At 42.3% G+C, this 17,188-nt stretch overlaps 1 protein-coding gene across 4 annotated transcripts; it reads left to right on the top strand.

Annotated features, from left to right (window-relative positions):
* The first annotated feature begins 7,285 nt into the window (after nt 1-7,285).
* On the top strand, nt 7,286-14,573 carry LOC147447994 (phospholipid-transporting ATPase 1-like). Of its 4 annotated transcripts, XM_086523894.1 has the most exons (9): nt 7,286-9,607; nt 9,725-10,076; nt 10,170-11,061; nt 11,159-11,282; nt 11,370-11,589; nt 11,671-12,138; nt 12,276-12,380; nt 12,456-12,503; nt 12,598-13,021. In XM_086523894.1, exons 1-9 carry the CDS (start codon nt 7,489-7,491, stop codon nt 12,647-12,649), a joined length of 4,380 nt encoding a protein of 1,459 aa, XP_086380020.1. In that variant the 5' UTR covers nt 7,286-7,488; the 3' UTR covers nt 12,650-13,021. The 4 variants fall into 4 exon arrangements, 1 of the variants encoding a protein (XP_086380020.1); XR_015189666.1 differs by adding an exon at nt 13,352-14,573 and having other exon boundaries at nt 7,288-9,607; nt 11,144-11,282; nt 12,276-12,725; XR_015189665.1 differs by adding an exon at nt 13,352-14,573 and having other exon boundaries at nt 7,288-9,607; nt 11,144-11,282; nt 12,276-13,216.
* The last annotated feature ends 2,615 nt before the right edge of the window (nt 14,574-17,188 follow it).

Genomic DNA, 17,188 nt, shown 5'->3' with positions numbered 1-17,188 from the left:
TATGGCTAGATTGTAATTTACTCTCGACGCTGTAATATAACAACAAAATCTTTTGTGTGTGTGTGTGTGTGTGTGTGTGTGTGTGTGAGAGAGAGAGAGAGAGAGAGAGAGAGAGACCCTTTTCTTGGTATCTAATCCGCTCTCTTTGTTTCTTTGCCTTGGTCTCCCACATCCACCCACCCACCCCCTCTTTCTCCAAGCTCTTTCCTTATGTCACATGGAAGAGGCATCCATGGTGTATTAGATGTAGTTGAGAAAATTTGTAGGTAAGAGCACTAAATCTAGGATTTTCTTGAGCACTCAAGTACACAATAGGTTTTCACTAGTATTCAATAGTCCATTATCTACACTCTTTATAATGGAGCTTGAAAAATTAGAGGAAGGAGAGGAACTCCATGCTTTGCCTTATGGTTGATTTGCATGGCTTGTTGGATCAGCGCAAAAATTGAGTTGTTTCCTTTTGGGTTCATTCTCCTTGTTGTATACACATTAAAGAGCCTTCAAAAATTGCATCAACTAGTCCAGATTCTATGCAACTCCATCCTTTCCCAATGATCTACAATAGTCAAAATCGTACACCTGACAACCTTTGTGTGTGTGTGTGTGTGTGTGTGTGTGTGTGTGTGTGTGAGAGAGAGAGAGACACAGAGAGAGAGAGAGAGAGAGAGAGCTCTACCACTAGCAAGGAGACAAAGAAAGAGAAAGAGTGAAGTGGGTAATCAGGACCAAGACCTTGACTAGCAATAAGTGATCACGTATAGGTTCGATAAGCCAAGCAGTGACACAGAATGTTCAATAGCAAAAATAACTCGGTTGTGAAGCGGAGGCGAATAGGGGATATGCACCATCCATTGGTGGGGAACACTTGGTAGTAACAAATGGGTGCTCAAGGCAATGGGTGCACATGGGTTTGCTCGAGCCATTAAGTGTTGGGGATGGTAACGAGAGGGTAAAAAGTTAATGGCTTAGGTGGAAGCAACTCTAGCCGCGTCTCAACAGACTGTGTATGCGTGCGGCGCGCACGCGCGCGCGCGCGCGCGTGTGTGTGTGTGTGTGTGAGAGAGAGAGAGAGAGAGAGAGAGAGAGAGAGAGAGAGAGAGGATCCCATTCGCCTGTCCAAACATGGGGATGCATTCTTCTCCATGCACTCTCCCGCCCTCCCATCATCAGCAATGGAACTTCCCTATACATTAAAGCACTGGGGGGGGGCATGCTGAGAGATATTTATCTACAAGTTATAGTGGTGATGCAGCGATTGAAGTAAAAAGTCAAAACGGGTCCTTTTCCTACAATGGTGAATAGGAAAAGACCTTAACAAGGATGCAAAGCGTCCTAGCATTGGATGCATTTGGGCTTCTTCTATGGCTAGCAGTGTTGTTTTATCTTCTGGGAGCCACTGCCTCCGACTACTTAAGTTGCACATATTTGAAGAAAATGTAGATGTTTTACATCTATCCCAAGGCATGCATGTGTGTGTGTGTGTGTGTGTGTGTGTGTGTGAGAGAGAGAGAGAGAGAGAGAGAGAGAGAGAGAGAGAGAGAGAGAAGAGCCCATTCGCCCGTCCAAACATGGGGATGCATTCTTCTCCATGTGCTCTCTCCCCTTCCCATCATCAAGAATGGCACTTCCCTATATAGTAGAGCATATTAGAGCACTGTGGGGGCCTACAAGCTGAGAGATATTTACAGGTTATAGTGGTGATGCACGGCTGAAGTAAAAAGTCAAAATGGGTCCTTTTCTTGCAATGGTGAATACAAAAAGACCTTAATGCGTATGCAAAGCATCCAAGCGTAGGATGCATTTCGGATTCTTCTGTGGCTAGCAGTATTGTTTTATTTTCTGGGAGCCACTACCTCCGACTACTTGAGTTGCACATATTTGAAGAAAATGTAGATCTTTTACATCTATCCCAAGGCACATGTGTGTGTGTGTGTGTGTGTGTGTGAGAGAGAGAGAGAGAGAGAGAGAGAGAGAGAGAGAGAGAGAGAGAGAGAGAGAGCTACCTAGCAAGTCTTCAACTCAAAAGAATACACGAAGGGGAAAAAGAAGGTGGAAAAAGAGAGAGCAAAGATCTACTAGATGAGTCTTGATGTCAAGATCTAAGATGAGAGAGAGAGAGAGAGAGAGAGAGAGAGAGAGAGAGAGAGAAGGCATACCTATGCATTGTTATCTACTTAGAGTGATTCTAAAGACTAGAGTTCCATTCTCCTCACACATGGAAGCGCAAATACACACAAACACACACACACACACCTACTCTGTGTGTGTGTGTGTGTGTGTGTGTGTGAGAGAGAGAGAGAGAGAGAGAGAGAGAGAGAGAGAGAGATTCAATTGCCATGCTTTTCTATTGCAACGTTGCGTGGGTCACATACTAGTTATAAGAAACTAGAAAAAACTACGTGAAAGAGGATAAGAAAGATTGTGTTTGCGAGTCACATACTAGTTATAAGAAATTGGAAAAAACAACGTGAAAGAGGATAAGAAAGATTGTGTTAGCGGGTCACATACTAGTTATAAGAAATTGGAAAAAACAACGTGAAAGAGGATAAAAAAGATCGTGTTTGACACAAAACTCAATGCTTTTCTTAAGAAAGAGAGGTGAACAAATGTCGTACCCTCTCACACAAGGACCTAAAAAAATAATTTAAAAAAAAAGTTTATTATCATTAACTTGCCATGTGGCACTAATCCACAAGCTTTATCCAATGGTCCAGAAATGCACCCAAAATCAAACCCTTTAATAAGGACTGCTTTATTTAGTCCAAAAACATTGAAATTTCCATGTGGCCATATTCAAAAAAGAGAATTGTCCAACCTATTCAACAAGTTTAATCCAATTCAATGGTACACAATTGGTCTCAAAAGTCCCTATGCATGCCAAAAATAGAGTGGGCCATAGCTACCCAAATCTAACAGATTCAAACTCAATGAAATGCAAACTTCGAAAGGCCCTACCAAAAGCAAAGTTCATGGAGACTTGGAGTGCACCAAACGACTAGAAAGAAGGAAGTCCTTGATGTTCAAGGCTAGATCGTGAGCACCCTCTTTGGTCTCTTGTTTGAGTTTCTAGAAGAGCAGCTTTCTAGAAGCATGAAAGATTCAAAAGTCTTATAGACTCTTTCAAAGAGGCTCGTCATGCATGGACCTCATCAAGTCGAACCATGAGGTGTCACACAAAGGCTAGAAATTAAGGCGATTTTAGAGTCATTGAGGTGGATGGAAGTTCAACCCCTCTCACCAAACATGAGAAAACTTTGTGTAGACATGTGACAAGGAAAGGTGAAACAAAATTCTGTGGTATAATTTATTTGTCCATGAAAAATAAAAATGTGGAAAATTTGAAAAATTTAAGCACTTAAGAAGACACACACACAACATTAATCTAACTTTTTTTTTTATATATAAGACATGTAAAGATAGATGTCTATTGTCAAAAAGACGAAACTATGCAAACTTTGGAGCAATCCATCGAAAATTAATACAAGGGTATTTTGGGAAATTTTCCAAATGTCGAGGGCATTTTGGTAATTTTCAGTGCAATACATTAGGGTTTGTTTTTGGTGAATATTGCCCTGTAATGAGTGAGATGGTTTGTGAGCATGAGTCCAAGAGGATATTTTTTTTCCGTCTTATTTCGTAGATGATAAGTACGTAAGAAACTTATACTATAAAGCAACTCTTTCGGACTACTCATTGTTACGGTGGGCTATTCACACCATGCTACTTTATAATTTTTAGGTTGGGTTCAAATGGGACGATTGAAAACCACGTGCTACTTCATAATTTTAGACTGGGTTTAGACGAGACGGTTGAAAACCACAAAAAATGGGATAAAGGCCACACCTTTGCGCACCATTTACCAAACAAAGTGCCGCCCTACATGGTTTTGGTCCCCCCCCCTCGCCCCGCCAACCCCGCGCGGTCTTCAAAAAGAGAAAACTACCACTCAAAAAGTAGCAATTCAAGTGTCAGCTTGGATTCAACCTATGGTGTGCCAATAGGAACTCTGTATCTATGTTGTATACCCTCTCAAGTGTTAGCTTGAATTTAACTTATGGTATGCCAATAGGAACTTTGCATCTATGCTATATGCACCTGAACCCCCTCACCAAGCTGCTTCTACCTCCACCTCTTGTGAATACAGGTATCTGGCATCATTGAATTCACTCTTTCTTTTGTCGCTTGTGTAAACCCGACCTTAGACAATGAGTAGGGCTAGAGATTTAAATATAGCATTCATGGTTTCCATTGACATGATAGCGATAACTCGCTTACCTTGCTGCCCTTGAGCTCTTTTGCATGAGTCCACACAGAGAGAGAGAGAGAGAGAGAGAGAGAGAGAGAGAGAGAGAGAGACTCATGGTCTCTCCCACTAGAGTTCCACTTCTTCTTCTTTGTCTTGTAGATCTTGGCAACCTTCCTCCCCTTGGTGCTTTTTTGCTATGAGCTTACGATAAGAGAATTGTCCAATGATTGCTATTTGCACATGCGAGATGACCAATTTGAATCTGTCGAGGTGGCTAGAGACATATGCTCTTGTGTTTAGTCCTAGTTGGAGCACAACAACAGAATCAAAGACTAGGTCAATATGGTTGTGTGGGCGTGTGAGAACCGAGAGTTGAAGAAACCCAATGGCATCTTTCAAAATTTCAATTGCACCTCGTAAGACAAGGTGAAAAGTCACGAAGGCCTGCTAAGTTAAGGGGGGTGAGAGTTATGGGAGTAGCTCTAAATGATTGCCTACAATGATATGTCATTTTTGTTGTGTTAAAATTGGCAGTAAAAAGTTTCTCCTCGCTTCACCCATCCACGCGTCACTTCCTAGACGAGGAGGCTTGGAGATGACTTGTGGTCCATGCATACAACACATCAAACTTTTAAGAGAAAAGAAGAGGCTCAAGAATTTTCTCCTAAAATCGAGGTGGATTGCTATACCCTCACATGGGGCACAATTTGTGTGTGTGTGTGTGTGTGTGTGTGTGTGTGTGAGAGAGAGAGAGAGAGAGAGAGAGAGAGAGAGAGACCTCGCTTGCAAATTGTCCCTAGCCTCCAAACATGAACACAAGAAAGAAATTATAGGCCTACATTTATAGAAAGAGAGCAAGTAAAGTGGGCCTAAGCCTAACTATGTGCGACCATGTAAGAGATGCAATCAAAGGAGAAGCAACGAGCAACACATTAGAAAGAGTGGTTAGAGCACTCTCTCTGTCTGGCAAGAGGATGATACTCTCTCTCTCTCTCTGTCTTTTGTTTCTCTCTCTCCTTCTCTTGTGTGTGTGCACACACACAAGGCTATGTCAGCTCTTTTGAGTAAAAACACCAAGCCATAGCACCCTCGAGCAGCACAAAGCATAAAAATTGAATACACACACACACACACACACACATGCACACACTCATTTATTGATGGTAAGAGTGAGCAAGACCCACCACTAGATGGGTCGCACAAGCTAGTTCTATATAAAGGGGTGGCCTTGTCTATATGCAATGTGCCAGGGTTTTGTGAAATTTAATTTACTGTCTAATTTTAAAATGATTTGTGGTACACAAAAAAGAATCAAAAGTTTTTCAAAGATTTTTATGTTTAAACTTCTACTCATTTGTTGCATCCCCTTAAAAAAAATGATGAATGCGGCTTTGGAAACAACATTTGAGAGGGATGTGATTTATTTCTTTTAAATTCTCCAAGGCTTTTAAGGTTTTTGTAAAGGACACATGCCAAAGAACAAAAATTGAAGAACCTTCACTCATATGGATACTAAGGCCTTTATCATGCCAAAAAAGGATCATTGCCACAACTTGGCAATTGGGTCTAGTCCCAACCGTGGTGCAAGGTGAGTTGTTCACAATGTGCATAAAAGGTGCCATACAAAAAGAGCGCATAGTGCCATAGGGAATCAGTTTCACAACCGTGGCTACATTGCAACCCTCTGAAGTGTTGCATCTAGAGATCAATGCTCAATTGCTCAGTCCATTGACAAAAGTACAAATGTCCGACTTGTTTGGGGTGTGGTAGCCGCCCGGGTTTTGGTGGGTCTGAAACTTGGAGATTGTTTTGCTTAACCAACCATTTGCACCAGATCAATGTGCTCCCCTCCTCGGGAAGCTTCTAGTGCACAATCTGAACCATGCCTAAAGTTGCACCGTTATTTGACACCCTACAATAAGGGTTTAGCAACTGCCATGCTTTTCTTTAGTCGATTCTTGCTCCAACTCACCCATCTATGTGCTTTTGCATATGGAACATCTCACGAAGGAGGCAAGGCAAGTGAAATAGGTAGAGGCCTTCATAGGTGAAAAAGTGCTCCCTCCCATTTTTAATGCTCTACTTTGATGTGGACAGTGACTCTTAACTTTTTGGGTGACAATTTTGCACCTTCGAGGAGAGGGGTTCAAAAGAAGCTCGGGCAAGGTTGCACAATTTGTAGCTAACAGGGTGTGGAGGTGACTCAGTTTGCGTTGCCTTCGAACGTAGCTTGAGTGAAGCCTTGACCTTTAGCCTTTGGGACGGGGCCTCTAAGCAATGTGGCATTTATTACTAAGAATGATAAAAAGAAACAAGTGAAAGAATCACAGTGAACTTGATAAAATCATTAGGCTGAGTTTAAGTAGAATCAGTGTTTAAAAAAAGATTGCTTCAGCTTAACCTTGAGCCGATTGAAAATGGAGACTACCTGGTTGCAAACCATGGTAAAGAAAAAAAAAAACTGATGAAATATGTGAAAAAATAATTCAAAAATTCTATAAATTTTAAATTTATGTTAATATTTTCGGATCGTTTCTTTATGAAAAAGAAACTCAATCGACGATCGTTTAAAAAAAGAGATATTAATTAAAATAAATTAAAAAATATAAAAAAAATCAAACCATATGACACTGTGAAATAAAATATGAAATTAAAAAAATTCATTAATATATATATATGTATGTGTATCCATAGAATTTACTAGAATTATGCAAATGAAGTTTCACTTTAACAATAGAATGCAAAAAATAAAGACATCTCACGATATGAAATGACGTGAAATAAACATTCAAAGTAAGTATCCAAAGGTTTTTTAGAAAGCAAAAAGCTTACATCGTTTAATACAAAAAGCCTTGTGCAGGGTGAAATTGGTGGTGAAATGGAAGTCTAATTTAAAGAGGGTAGGCAAGGCATGAAGTCATGGAGGTAAAATTGGCCTGCTGGGAGGAGACCCAGGAAAGGAGGGGCCTGGGAGCCACGTTCGCTTTGACTATTATTAAACATTGGGGCAGCATAGCACAGCAAGGGATGTACTCTTCCTTCCTCTAAACTAGGCCTACATCTCTTCGTCTGCATGCCACTTGGCTGCCCACAGCCTTCGGCTTTTTCTCGTTAATCTCGAAAGGGACTTCCCCCTCTCGCAGATGAAACTGTTAAAAATAATTTGTGCATCCAAGGGAAGCGATAGCGGGGTCATCTTCTAATTAAGCAGAAGCAGAGTCCCGGTCTGCGCTGATTACTGCATGCTTGATCGCCTTCGTCTAGAGGTACCCTTCTCTCTCTCTCTCTCCCTCCCTCCCTCCCTCCCCGCAGCCGCCGCCGCCTCTCTTTGGGGGTTTCGTAACAGAGCCGCGTTCCTGCATCAGAGGAAACGTCTCTTGCCTCTTCTGGGCTGCCTTCATGAGGAGGCGTCCGCCGCCGCAGCAGAGCTCGCAGAGAACCCACATGCCGCAGAATCCCCATTTAAGGTAGTGTTTCCTCCATCGCCCCTTCTGTTTCGAGGCTTTCTCTTAGCTTCGATGTCAATTTCCCACAAGCCTCTACTCCTCTTGTCCCCAAACTCCAGTGTGCCATCGCCCACCACTCCCTCCCTTGGCAACGATTTTCAGCAGCAGCCGCCCCTCTCTCCGCCCCTTATCCCTGCGCCTACCTCCTCTTCTGCCCCTACCCACATTCCTCTTCCTCCTGCTGCTGTCCCCTCTGCCGACCCCCTCCTTAAATTTAACTCTCTGCGTCCTTCAAAATCTGCACATGAGCTTCCTCCCTCCCTAAAACCTCCTCCTTTAGCTCCGCATGTTCGCCACTCTGGCTCTACAGGTCAGACTTTAGCCACTGTGTTGAGCCAGCAGCTTAGTGACGATGAGGACAAAGCCAGACGACAACAGTCGACTGACTTTTCTGTTGTCGAACTTTCATCGTCTTCACGCAACACCACCAGGTCATCTCGGCTTGCTAATCCAGGATCGCTTGACCTATCAGGGATTCCTCATAGTCACGAATGGTCTCTTGGCTCTGGGGAGTTTCGTTCAGGGTCCTTCCATGGGAGTGGCCGTAGAGACCCTGACAAGAGGATCATCTACATCAACAATCCTGAAAAGACCAATGACAGGTACGAGTATTCAGGCAACAAAGTTCGCACCAACAAATACACGTTCTTTTCCTTCATACCAAAGAATCTTTTCGAGCAATTCCATCGCATTGCATATGTATATTTCCTACTCATTCTATGCCTCAATCAGATTCCCCAGCTTGCAGTCTTTGGACGGTTTGCGTCCCTCTTGCCCCTCATCTTTGTTCTTGTTGTAACTGCTGTCAAGGATGGTTATGAAGACTGGAGGCGCCACAGATCAGATAAAAAAGAGAATAATAGGTCGGCTATGATCTTCGTTGAGGGCCAATATGAACGAAAACCATGGAAGCATGTGCAGGTAGGGGAGATGGTGAAAATCCTAGCTAATGAGACGATACCCTGTGACCTGGTGCTTCTTCGCACAAGTGATCCCAATGGAGTGGCGTACGTGCAGACCATCAACTTAGATGGTGAGTCCAACTTAAAAACTAGGTATGCCCGTCTTGAAACATCGGCTCGTCTTGAGGCAGCAGACAAGCAGCCGGACCAGCCTCCAATCGGTGGGAAGGTTGTATGTGAGAAACCAAATAGGAACATTTACGGTTTTACAGCATTTGCAGAGTTGGATGGCAAGCAGTTACCTCTTGGTCCAACAAATATCATCCTTCGAGGTTGTGAGCTTAAAAACACATCATGGGCTATAGGTGTTGCTGTGTACACAGGCCCGGAAACAAAGGTGATGCTCAACAGTGCAGGAGCCCAATCAAAGAGAAGCCTATTGGAGCATAAGATGAACAGGGAGACATTATTACTGTCATTGTTTCTTTTCATCACTTGCTTTGTTCCGGGGCTTGGAATGGGCTTGTGGTTGAAGAGGCATGAGGATCAATTGAATGCCATTCCCTCTTATGGACAAACACATGACAATTACTTTGGTTATTATGGAAAATTTGGAGAGGCCATTTTTTCCTTTCTGAGCTCCTTGATCTCCTTTCAGATCATGATTCCTATTTCTTTGTACATATCAATGGAGTTGGTCCGGCTGGGTCAGTCGTATTTCATGATTCAGGATGTGGAAATGTATCACAGCGAGACAAACACCCGTTTGCAGTGCAGAGCTTTAAATATAAATGAGGATCTTGGGCAGGTCAAATATGTATTTTCAGACAAGACAGGAACTCTTACAGAAAACAAGATGGAGTTTCGATGTGCTAGCATTTTCGGAGAAAGCTATGAAATGACGGATGACCCTGAAGATTCAGTAGCATCTCAAGATAGGCAAGTTGTGAATGGTGCGTGAAGAATTACTTTTGTGTGATGGTAATGGAAGCAGATGAGTGCTGTTTGTTATGGAATAAAGTTCTGTTCTGTTTTATTTTCTTGACATTGTCGTATTGTATGATAAACAGAGGTATTAGGCAACCTCACTTGGAAACCCAAAGCTGGAGTGAAAGTCGATCCTCGCCTTGTCCGTGTTTTACAGGATTCTACAAAGAGCTTGCACAGGACCATGGTGCATGACTATTTGTTGACACTTGCAGCTTGTAATACTGTTGTTCCCACCAAAGTCAAGCTCACATCTTCTGGCAACTTGGAAATGGAGGTAGCTCTTGCAGCAGATGAGGGGACTCCATTAATTGAATACCAAGGTGAATCTCCTGATGAGCAAGCACTTGTTGCAGCAGCTGCCTCATATGGGTATACTCTTCTAGAGCGGACTTCCAACTACATTGTGATTAATGTGCTGGGGGAGAGATTGACGTAAGAGTGTGATCATTGTGCTTGTGCGCTAATGTTTTGATTTGCTGTGCCTTCATTGACACTGATTTTTCTCTCTTTGTGCGCTTTGAAAAGCTTTGAAGTCTTGGGCATGCATGAGTTTGATAGCAATAGAAAGTGTATGTCAGTAATACTCCGGTGTCCAGATGGTGGCATCAAGGTGGTGGTCAAAGGTGCAGATAGTGCAGTGCTAAGGAAACTCTCATTATCAGAGAAAACCACGCATATTGGAGGAGAGTACCAATCTCAAGTCTTGTTCGACACACAAATGCATTTAGACTTGTATTCTAAGAAAGGACTTCGGACATTGGTGGTAGGTGCCAGGGAACTGAGTGACATGGAGCTTGTACACTGGCAAAGGCTCTATGCAAAGGCAAATGCATCTGTTACAGAGAGAATGGCGCTTCTACAGGAGGCTGCTCAAGCTATTGAAAAAGACCTGGTTCTTCTTGGGGCAACGGGTATTGAGGATAAACTACAGGCTGGTGTTCCAGAAGCAATATCCACCCTTCGTGATGCTGGAATCAAAGTCTGGGTGCTAACTGGAGACAAGCAGGAGACTGCCATTTCTATAGGCTTTTCCTGTGCTTTGCTTACCCATGACATGAAACAGATAATTATCAATGAGTCTGAGAAGCAGAGATGCGGTGATGCTATTAGGGCTGCCAAGGCAGCTTATGTACTGGCCGGTGGAAGGAGGCAACCCTTTCATACTAGTGGAAGAAGCGTTGATTCGGCAAGTGGGGAGCAGCCTAGTGGTGCTGATAGAACAAGTGAACATTTTGCTGCCTCACCGCAGAGCCTTCCCACATCTCTCTCACAGACAATGAGGCTGGACTCTTTATCTGGAAGATCCATAAATGCTTCAAGAGCAGAGTCAGTGAGATCTGAAAGAGGTCGTATTCTGGCTCTTATCATTGATGGCACCAGTCTCGTCCATGCCCTTGAGGAAGATTTGGAGCAGGAGGTATTTTTCTTTGCAGTTTAATGATGAACGACCGCATGCTTTAAATTCAAGAGGACTAAGTAGCTTGTTTGTGTAACTGAAGTCTTTTGACTTGCAGCTGTTTGATCTGGCAACAGCATGCCAAGTAGTAATCTGCTGTAGAGTTGCACCCCTGCAAAAGGCTGGCATTGTTTCTTTAGTGAAGCGCAAGTCTAAAGAAATGACTTTGGCAATAGGGGATGGTATACATGATTAGCTCTTTAGATTACAGACTTCTTCCATCTTACTGCTGTTCAGTATGTTGTGTTCTAAAAAGCTGCATTTGGCAGGAGCAAACGACGTCTCAATGATTCAAATGGCAGACGTTGGAGTGGGTATTAGTGGTCAAGAAGGACGGCAAGCTGTTTTGGCATCAGATTTTGCCATGGGCCAGTTCAGATTTTTGAGACGTCTACTGCTGATTCATGGCCATTTGAATTATAGGCGCATGGGTTACATGGTTCTTTACAACTTCTATCGTAATGCTGTCTTTGTCATGCTCTTGTTTTGGTAAGGCATTTGGAAGCGCCTCAAAAAGCCCTAGAAATTGTTTTTGTTACTGTTACATTTTTCACACATTGTTTTGTGCAGGTATACGCTTCACACGGCCTTCTCTACCTCTCCTCCGATCACTGAGTGGAGCCTTGTCCTGTACTCGGTCATCTATACGTCAGTCCCTACTGTTGTTGTGGCAATAATGGACAGGAATCTTTCTCATGAGACTCTGCTCAAACACCCTAGCCTCTACAGAAGTGGACAACGGAATGAGAGCTATAGCAGAACCCTTTTCTGGCTCACCATGCTGGATACTTTGTGGCAAAGTTTGGTCCTTTTTTATGTGCCTTTCTTCACTTACAGATGTAGCAATATTGATATCTGGAGTATCGGTAGCATCTGGATTATAGCAGTTGTAGTCCTGGTCAATCTACACCTTGCAATGGATATTGAGCATTATACATGGATCACTCACGTTGCACTATGGGGCTCGATTGTTGCCACTTATATCTGCCTCATAGTCCTTGATGTGCTCACTGATCCAGTCTCTCTTGCTCATTATGGGTAATTTTCCTTTGATCGATTAAAAGTTTTTGGTGGTTTAAAGAAATAAAAATTGCTCTGATCAAAACTGTGAACCCATATTCCCCTAGTTTTAGATGGTTGTAAAGCATATTGACGGCTCTCTTTTCTATGTGCAGGACAATTTTTCATGTTGCTTCAACAGCCGGTTATTGGCTTGACATTTTGTTGATAGTCATTTTAGCATTGCTTCCACGATTCTGTATCAAAGTCATGAAGCTGAGGTTCAGGCCTGCCGACGTTGACATAGCAAGAGAGGAGGAGATCTTGAGGAGTTAATTTCATGCTATGCTGTGCAGATGCTTGATGCTTCTTTGGAGAGTCCAAAGAGAGAGCTCAAAAGCAAGGCAAGAGTTCTGAAGGATGTTGGAGCAGAAATGTGATTGAGCTCTACGTATCTGTGAATGATGGTTCATGAATGATAAGATTTGTGGATTGCAGATGCTCTCCTACTGCAGCTCACCGGCATTCAGATTGCCATCGGGATCATTAATTGGGATAAAGGATTCTGATTCCCCTTGAGATGCACCTGGAGGAACGCTGACCGGGCAAGAAGCATTAAAAAATGGGTACTTGCTCTGCCAGAGAAATTTTTTAAATCAACTTCATTCTTTTCTCTACCCAGTCTTGCATCAAGGATTGGTAAACTGGTGAATAAGCTTTGTACAGACTGACCTGCGTGCACATTGCATGCTTACAGAAGCTCGGCTACTGTATACATTCATTTCCAATTGTAATTTTTGTAGACATAAGACAGTGCTTTGTGAGCTCCCAACATTTCTGATATTTGAAAATGTCAAAGTTTGTATCAGATGTTCTCAATATACATCCACTTTTTTTCAATTAAGGAAAACTGTTACACGAACGGAGTTTGGTTTAGGAGAGCTCTCAGCAATTTGCTTCAATGTATGAGTATTCATTTTTGTGAGGCCTACCTATTTGCATTGGCAGAGCATAATGATAGGTCAGCAGACTTGGAGCATTAAATGGAAGCAACAGAGTGTATAAAGGGCCCAGTTGATTGGTTTGTGTTGCCGGATGCCTCTGACAGGTGTTTCATGTAATGGATTGTCTAGCTGTTATTCCAGAATGAATGTGGCCAGTAGCATTCTCTTAATGCTCTTGCTGTTTTACATTAATTGCACATTGATTGCTCTCCTAGCTGAAACACTATGTTTATGACTGGCATGGGCAGAAAATGTCACCAATGACATCTGGTGGTCTGCATTCTACATACATCAGCTTTTTTTTTTCTCAGAATGGAACTGGACTTGATCATGTAGTTTCACTCAATGTTCTTTGGACTCCTCAAACGCCCAGTGGATCAAGGATTTACCCAACATTATTCAGAAAATGGAGCTAGTGCATGAGCTATACCAGGCATACAAGGGCCAAGACCAAGGAGAGTTTTAAGTGGCTACAGCGGGGGACAAATTCACGTCTGCAAGGTGGATGCCCAGACTTTGGTGGACATTTTATGCAACATTTGAACATGGTATGTGCTCGCATGGGCTGATTGCTGGGATGCAATTGACCTTATGGTGGCAGGGATTCCTGCAAAAGCTCTATGACTAAATAAATCAAAGTTGATCCTCTCTCTTCATTTTACTGGCTAGAACAATCTCATCTTGCAACGTTCGATTATCTTGGAGAACTGCCTCGCACAAATTGCACGTTTCCAAAGTGCTTCTGCGAATGGGCTAGCAAACAAGCAGAGGGGTCCTGATGCTCACATCTCTGGCTCTCAAATAACAACCATCCAATCTTTTGACCAGTAAAGCTCAGAGTTGCTGATCCATCATTTGCCTGAAGGCACATTTACCTCTTCATACAATCTGTAAATTTGAACTTGGAGCCAGTCTTCTTTATCCAGGTCTTGTGCTCTTCTGAGGCAATGCTTGAAGGTGCAATATCTAACGTTCAAATCTCTTGAATTTTGGATCGATTGCAATGTGTGCATGTGCGCGCGGAAGATGTCATCCCTTGATGGTTTTAAAAGTAACGACATTGGACACCCGGAGGAGCTACTACTGCAGGAGAGCTTGCCGCCTCACACCAGAGGCACACCGAGCGACCGAGCTAGGGAGATCCAGATGCCCACGTCTCCTGAGGACTACACAACATCGACGGAGGCTGCATCAGAGGATTCGGATCACTTTGGCCCGACACTTGACGCCCGGTCAGGCTATTGACCATGGAGGAGATTGATGAGATCCGCCAGCGACTGATGCTGGATCTTTTGTGATCTGTGATTTAGCTATCCCACCTAGCTGCTTAGATCACACCTAGTTGTTTCGAATTCCATAGCATTTTATTCTGTCATTTTATTTTGTCAGATCCACCACATTGTAACTTTCTGGTCTCATAGGTCATTCTGGCCTTTTGAAGACGTTAATATAACATTTCATTTCTCTCTCTCTCTCTCTCTCTCTCTCTCTCTCTCTCTCTCTCTCTCTCTCACACACACACACACACACACACACACACACAACTTGTATTTCTTGTACATGAAGTAAATCATAACTCAGATCAATTACTTTATCTTCCTTAGGCAAAATCGTTTTTATATTAACGTCAAATATAGGTACAATGGTTGGGTCGCCCTTTAAAAAAGCTCCCTCCTCATTATCTTCAACTTTTCCTTTGCCAAGTTAATGGTTTGTGCATACTATTAGCGGAAGTTTGAGGTCTCAAATTTGCCCTGTAAGAAATGGTAGAGAGAGAAAATACTTTTCATTTTTTAAAAACTATACAAAGAATTTTAAATCTCAAAATTGGGGAGAAACCTTTATATTTATAGTGGGTGCATGAGATGTTACTTTTTGGGCCCCCACATGTAGTGTTGTTTTCAAATCTTTTGAGAATGTGTCCCTTTCCCCAAAATTCTCCTTTCCAATGCATTGTTTTTCTCTTTTGGTCCAAATTTCAAAATTTCCTCTGCTCATTCTGTCCTTCTCTACACTTTTCTTTGCATCTTTCCTTGTACCATATCCAAATCATCATCTTTTCCACATCTCCATGAATCGTGCTAAAAGAGGTAGCTAGCATCTCCATGTTGAGTTGGAAGATGAATATTTCCCTCAACGAAAAAGAAATAGGCTTTGTGAAACTCCTCCTTCTGTCATAAAAGCATTGAGATTAGAACAAAAGAAGCATATTGATCTATGGACAGATGGTAGATTGTATCTCATAGACTCTATCACCAACATTCTTAAGCTGAAAAACCATTTGCTTCTACAATTCAAGGATCCTCTTAATCATCAGCTTCAAGGAAGTAAGGAGAAGGTAAATAACCTACAATCATTGCTGAATACAGTCAGAAGAAAGAAGACAGAGCTTGGACTTGAGACAAAGACCAAGGAAGTTGAAGAATATTGAGAGTCTCAAGCGAGGAGGTGGAGACTGTAGCAGAAGAATCAAAGTAGTGAGATAAAATTGCCTTTTTTTTTCAAATTGATACTTGTTTTGTAACTTTGGGTGCTATAGTCTTTTCCTTGTGTTTATGCAGGTCCTTGGTTATCCCAAACTTCTCACAAGGAAACATGAGAGGTGCTTCACAATCATTTTGTGACGTGATTCCACCTGTTTTTGCTGGCAACCTATTCAATGAAAGAAGATTTAGGGTTGCTAGGCAAAAATGCATTAATGGTCTTTTGCAAAGCTCTACTTGGACAAAGATGAAGTTCAAGGCACTTTGAACAAAGTCGGAATTAGTAGGGCAGTTTACTGAAAGCTATTCAAGCTCATTAATAGAAACCTAAAGCAATCAAGAGTAAGGGGGTCCTTGCTTCTGAAGCCATCAGTTGTTCAACAGGCCAGGCTGAGAATCAACTTCAAGGTCATGGAGATGCTTGGAGAGCCATTCCATATCAATGAAATATATCTTGGTAAGAAGAAAGACCTTAAGTTTAACTCTTTCAATAATCTGTTCTTTGACTTGAGAATCTTGTAGAGGGCTATGATAAAATTCTTTGATCTTCAACATACTGAGGTGAATGGGCAAGCCATTTTTGTCATCAAATTAGATGAGAGTGAAATTGTTAAGGGTAGAAAGCTTGAGAGAGTATCAATAACGCTCATGAATAGGACTTCATACCACAAAGGTGGAAAAAAACCCTAAAAATTTTAGTGTGCAATCAGAGAAGAACATTTGGTGGTTGGGTGCTTTTGAGGTTGATAGAGAAGATTTCAATGTGTTGAATTGAGTATTCTAGCACACTAGTATCCTTGTTATAATCAAAGCTTAACAGGTTGGGGAAGAGCTGAATGTTGAGGGCTTAGGTAGGTACAAGGTGGAATGGCACATTTGGGGGAGGGGGGGACTTCAAGACACTAAAGTGTATGCACAATGTGTCGAGGGGTGCCAATGCCAAAAGCCCCTATATCTACTACATGGGTGCATCAAAGAAGCTGAATCCTGCTAACTGGAACAAAGCCCCAAATAGACACTCTAAAGATCCAAACTTTCAAGCTATTTTAGGTATTCCCCTTTCAAATGTCTACCTTTGCACAATGCATGCACATGTACATAGGGTTTGCATGGAAACTACAACCTTTATCATCCAGAGAAACTGCCATAAAAAGCATTGAGAGGGTATTGTCTGATATTGGACTTCATGGGGTGAATGCTGTGATTGAGTCAGACCCTAAAAGGTCATCTGGTGGAAATAATTTCCCTACAAAAGCTTCTATTGATGGGATGAAGGCTCATACATTCTTGGGATTTCATGGAAAATTTGGTAGGGGTGCATCTAAAGTCTAGTACAACCAATGGAAGGCTCTGCACAATGTTTGTGAAGGACTCTAGAGTTGATGTCAAAGCAATAAATGAGAAGGCAGAAGTGTGGGAAGCCCTAGATGCAGTCTTTTCTTACTGCGACAAAAGTCATTGGGGAAAGAATGACCTCTCCAACTTTAAGAAAGAGTTGAAAGGATTCAAAAAAGCTATGACAAGTGCTTGGAGGTTAGAGCACTTCACACACTACATGGTAATAATTATGAGTTTTGATTCTTCTAATTTGCTTCAATACTT

The sequence above is a fragment of the Adiantum capillus-veneris genome, chromosome 11 (genome assembly GCF_014529385.1).
Source record: "Adiantum capillus-veneris isolate H3 chromosome 11, ASM1452938v2, whole genome shotgun sequence".
Lineage (NCBI taxonomy): Eukaryota > Viridiplantae > Streptophyta > Polypodiopsida > Polypodiales > Pteridaceae > Adiantum > Adiantum capillus-veneris.
Note: the sequence above shows the minus strand (reverse complement) of the source record. Positions and strands in the feature narration are given on the sequence as shown.

Bases quoted from the DNA above. Each gene is read 5' to 3' on its own strand.
- LOC147447994 (XM_086523894.1), top strand. From the start codon at position 7,489: ATGCTTGATCGCCTTCGTCTAGAGGTACCCTTCTCTCTCTCTCTCTCC. The intron at 9,608-9,724 runs GTGCGTGAAGAA...TATGATAAACAG, and splicing joins AGATAGGCAAGTTGTGAATG to AGGTATTAGGCAACCTCACT. The intron at 11,590-11,670 runs GTAAGGCATTTG...TGTTTTGTGCAG, and splicing joins TTTGTCATGCTCTTGTTTTG to GTATACGCTTCACACGGCCT.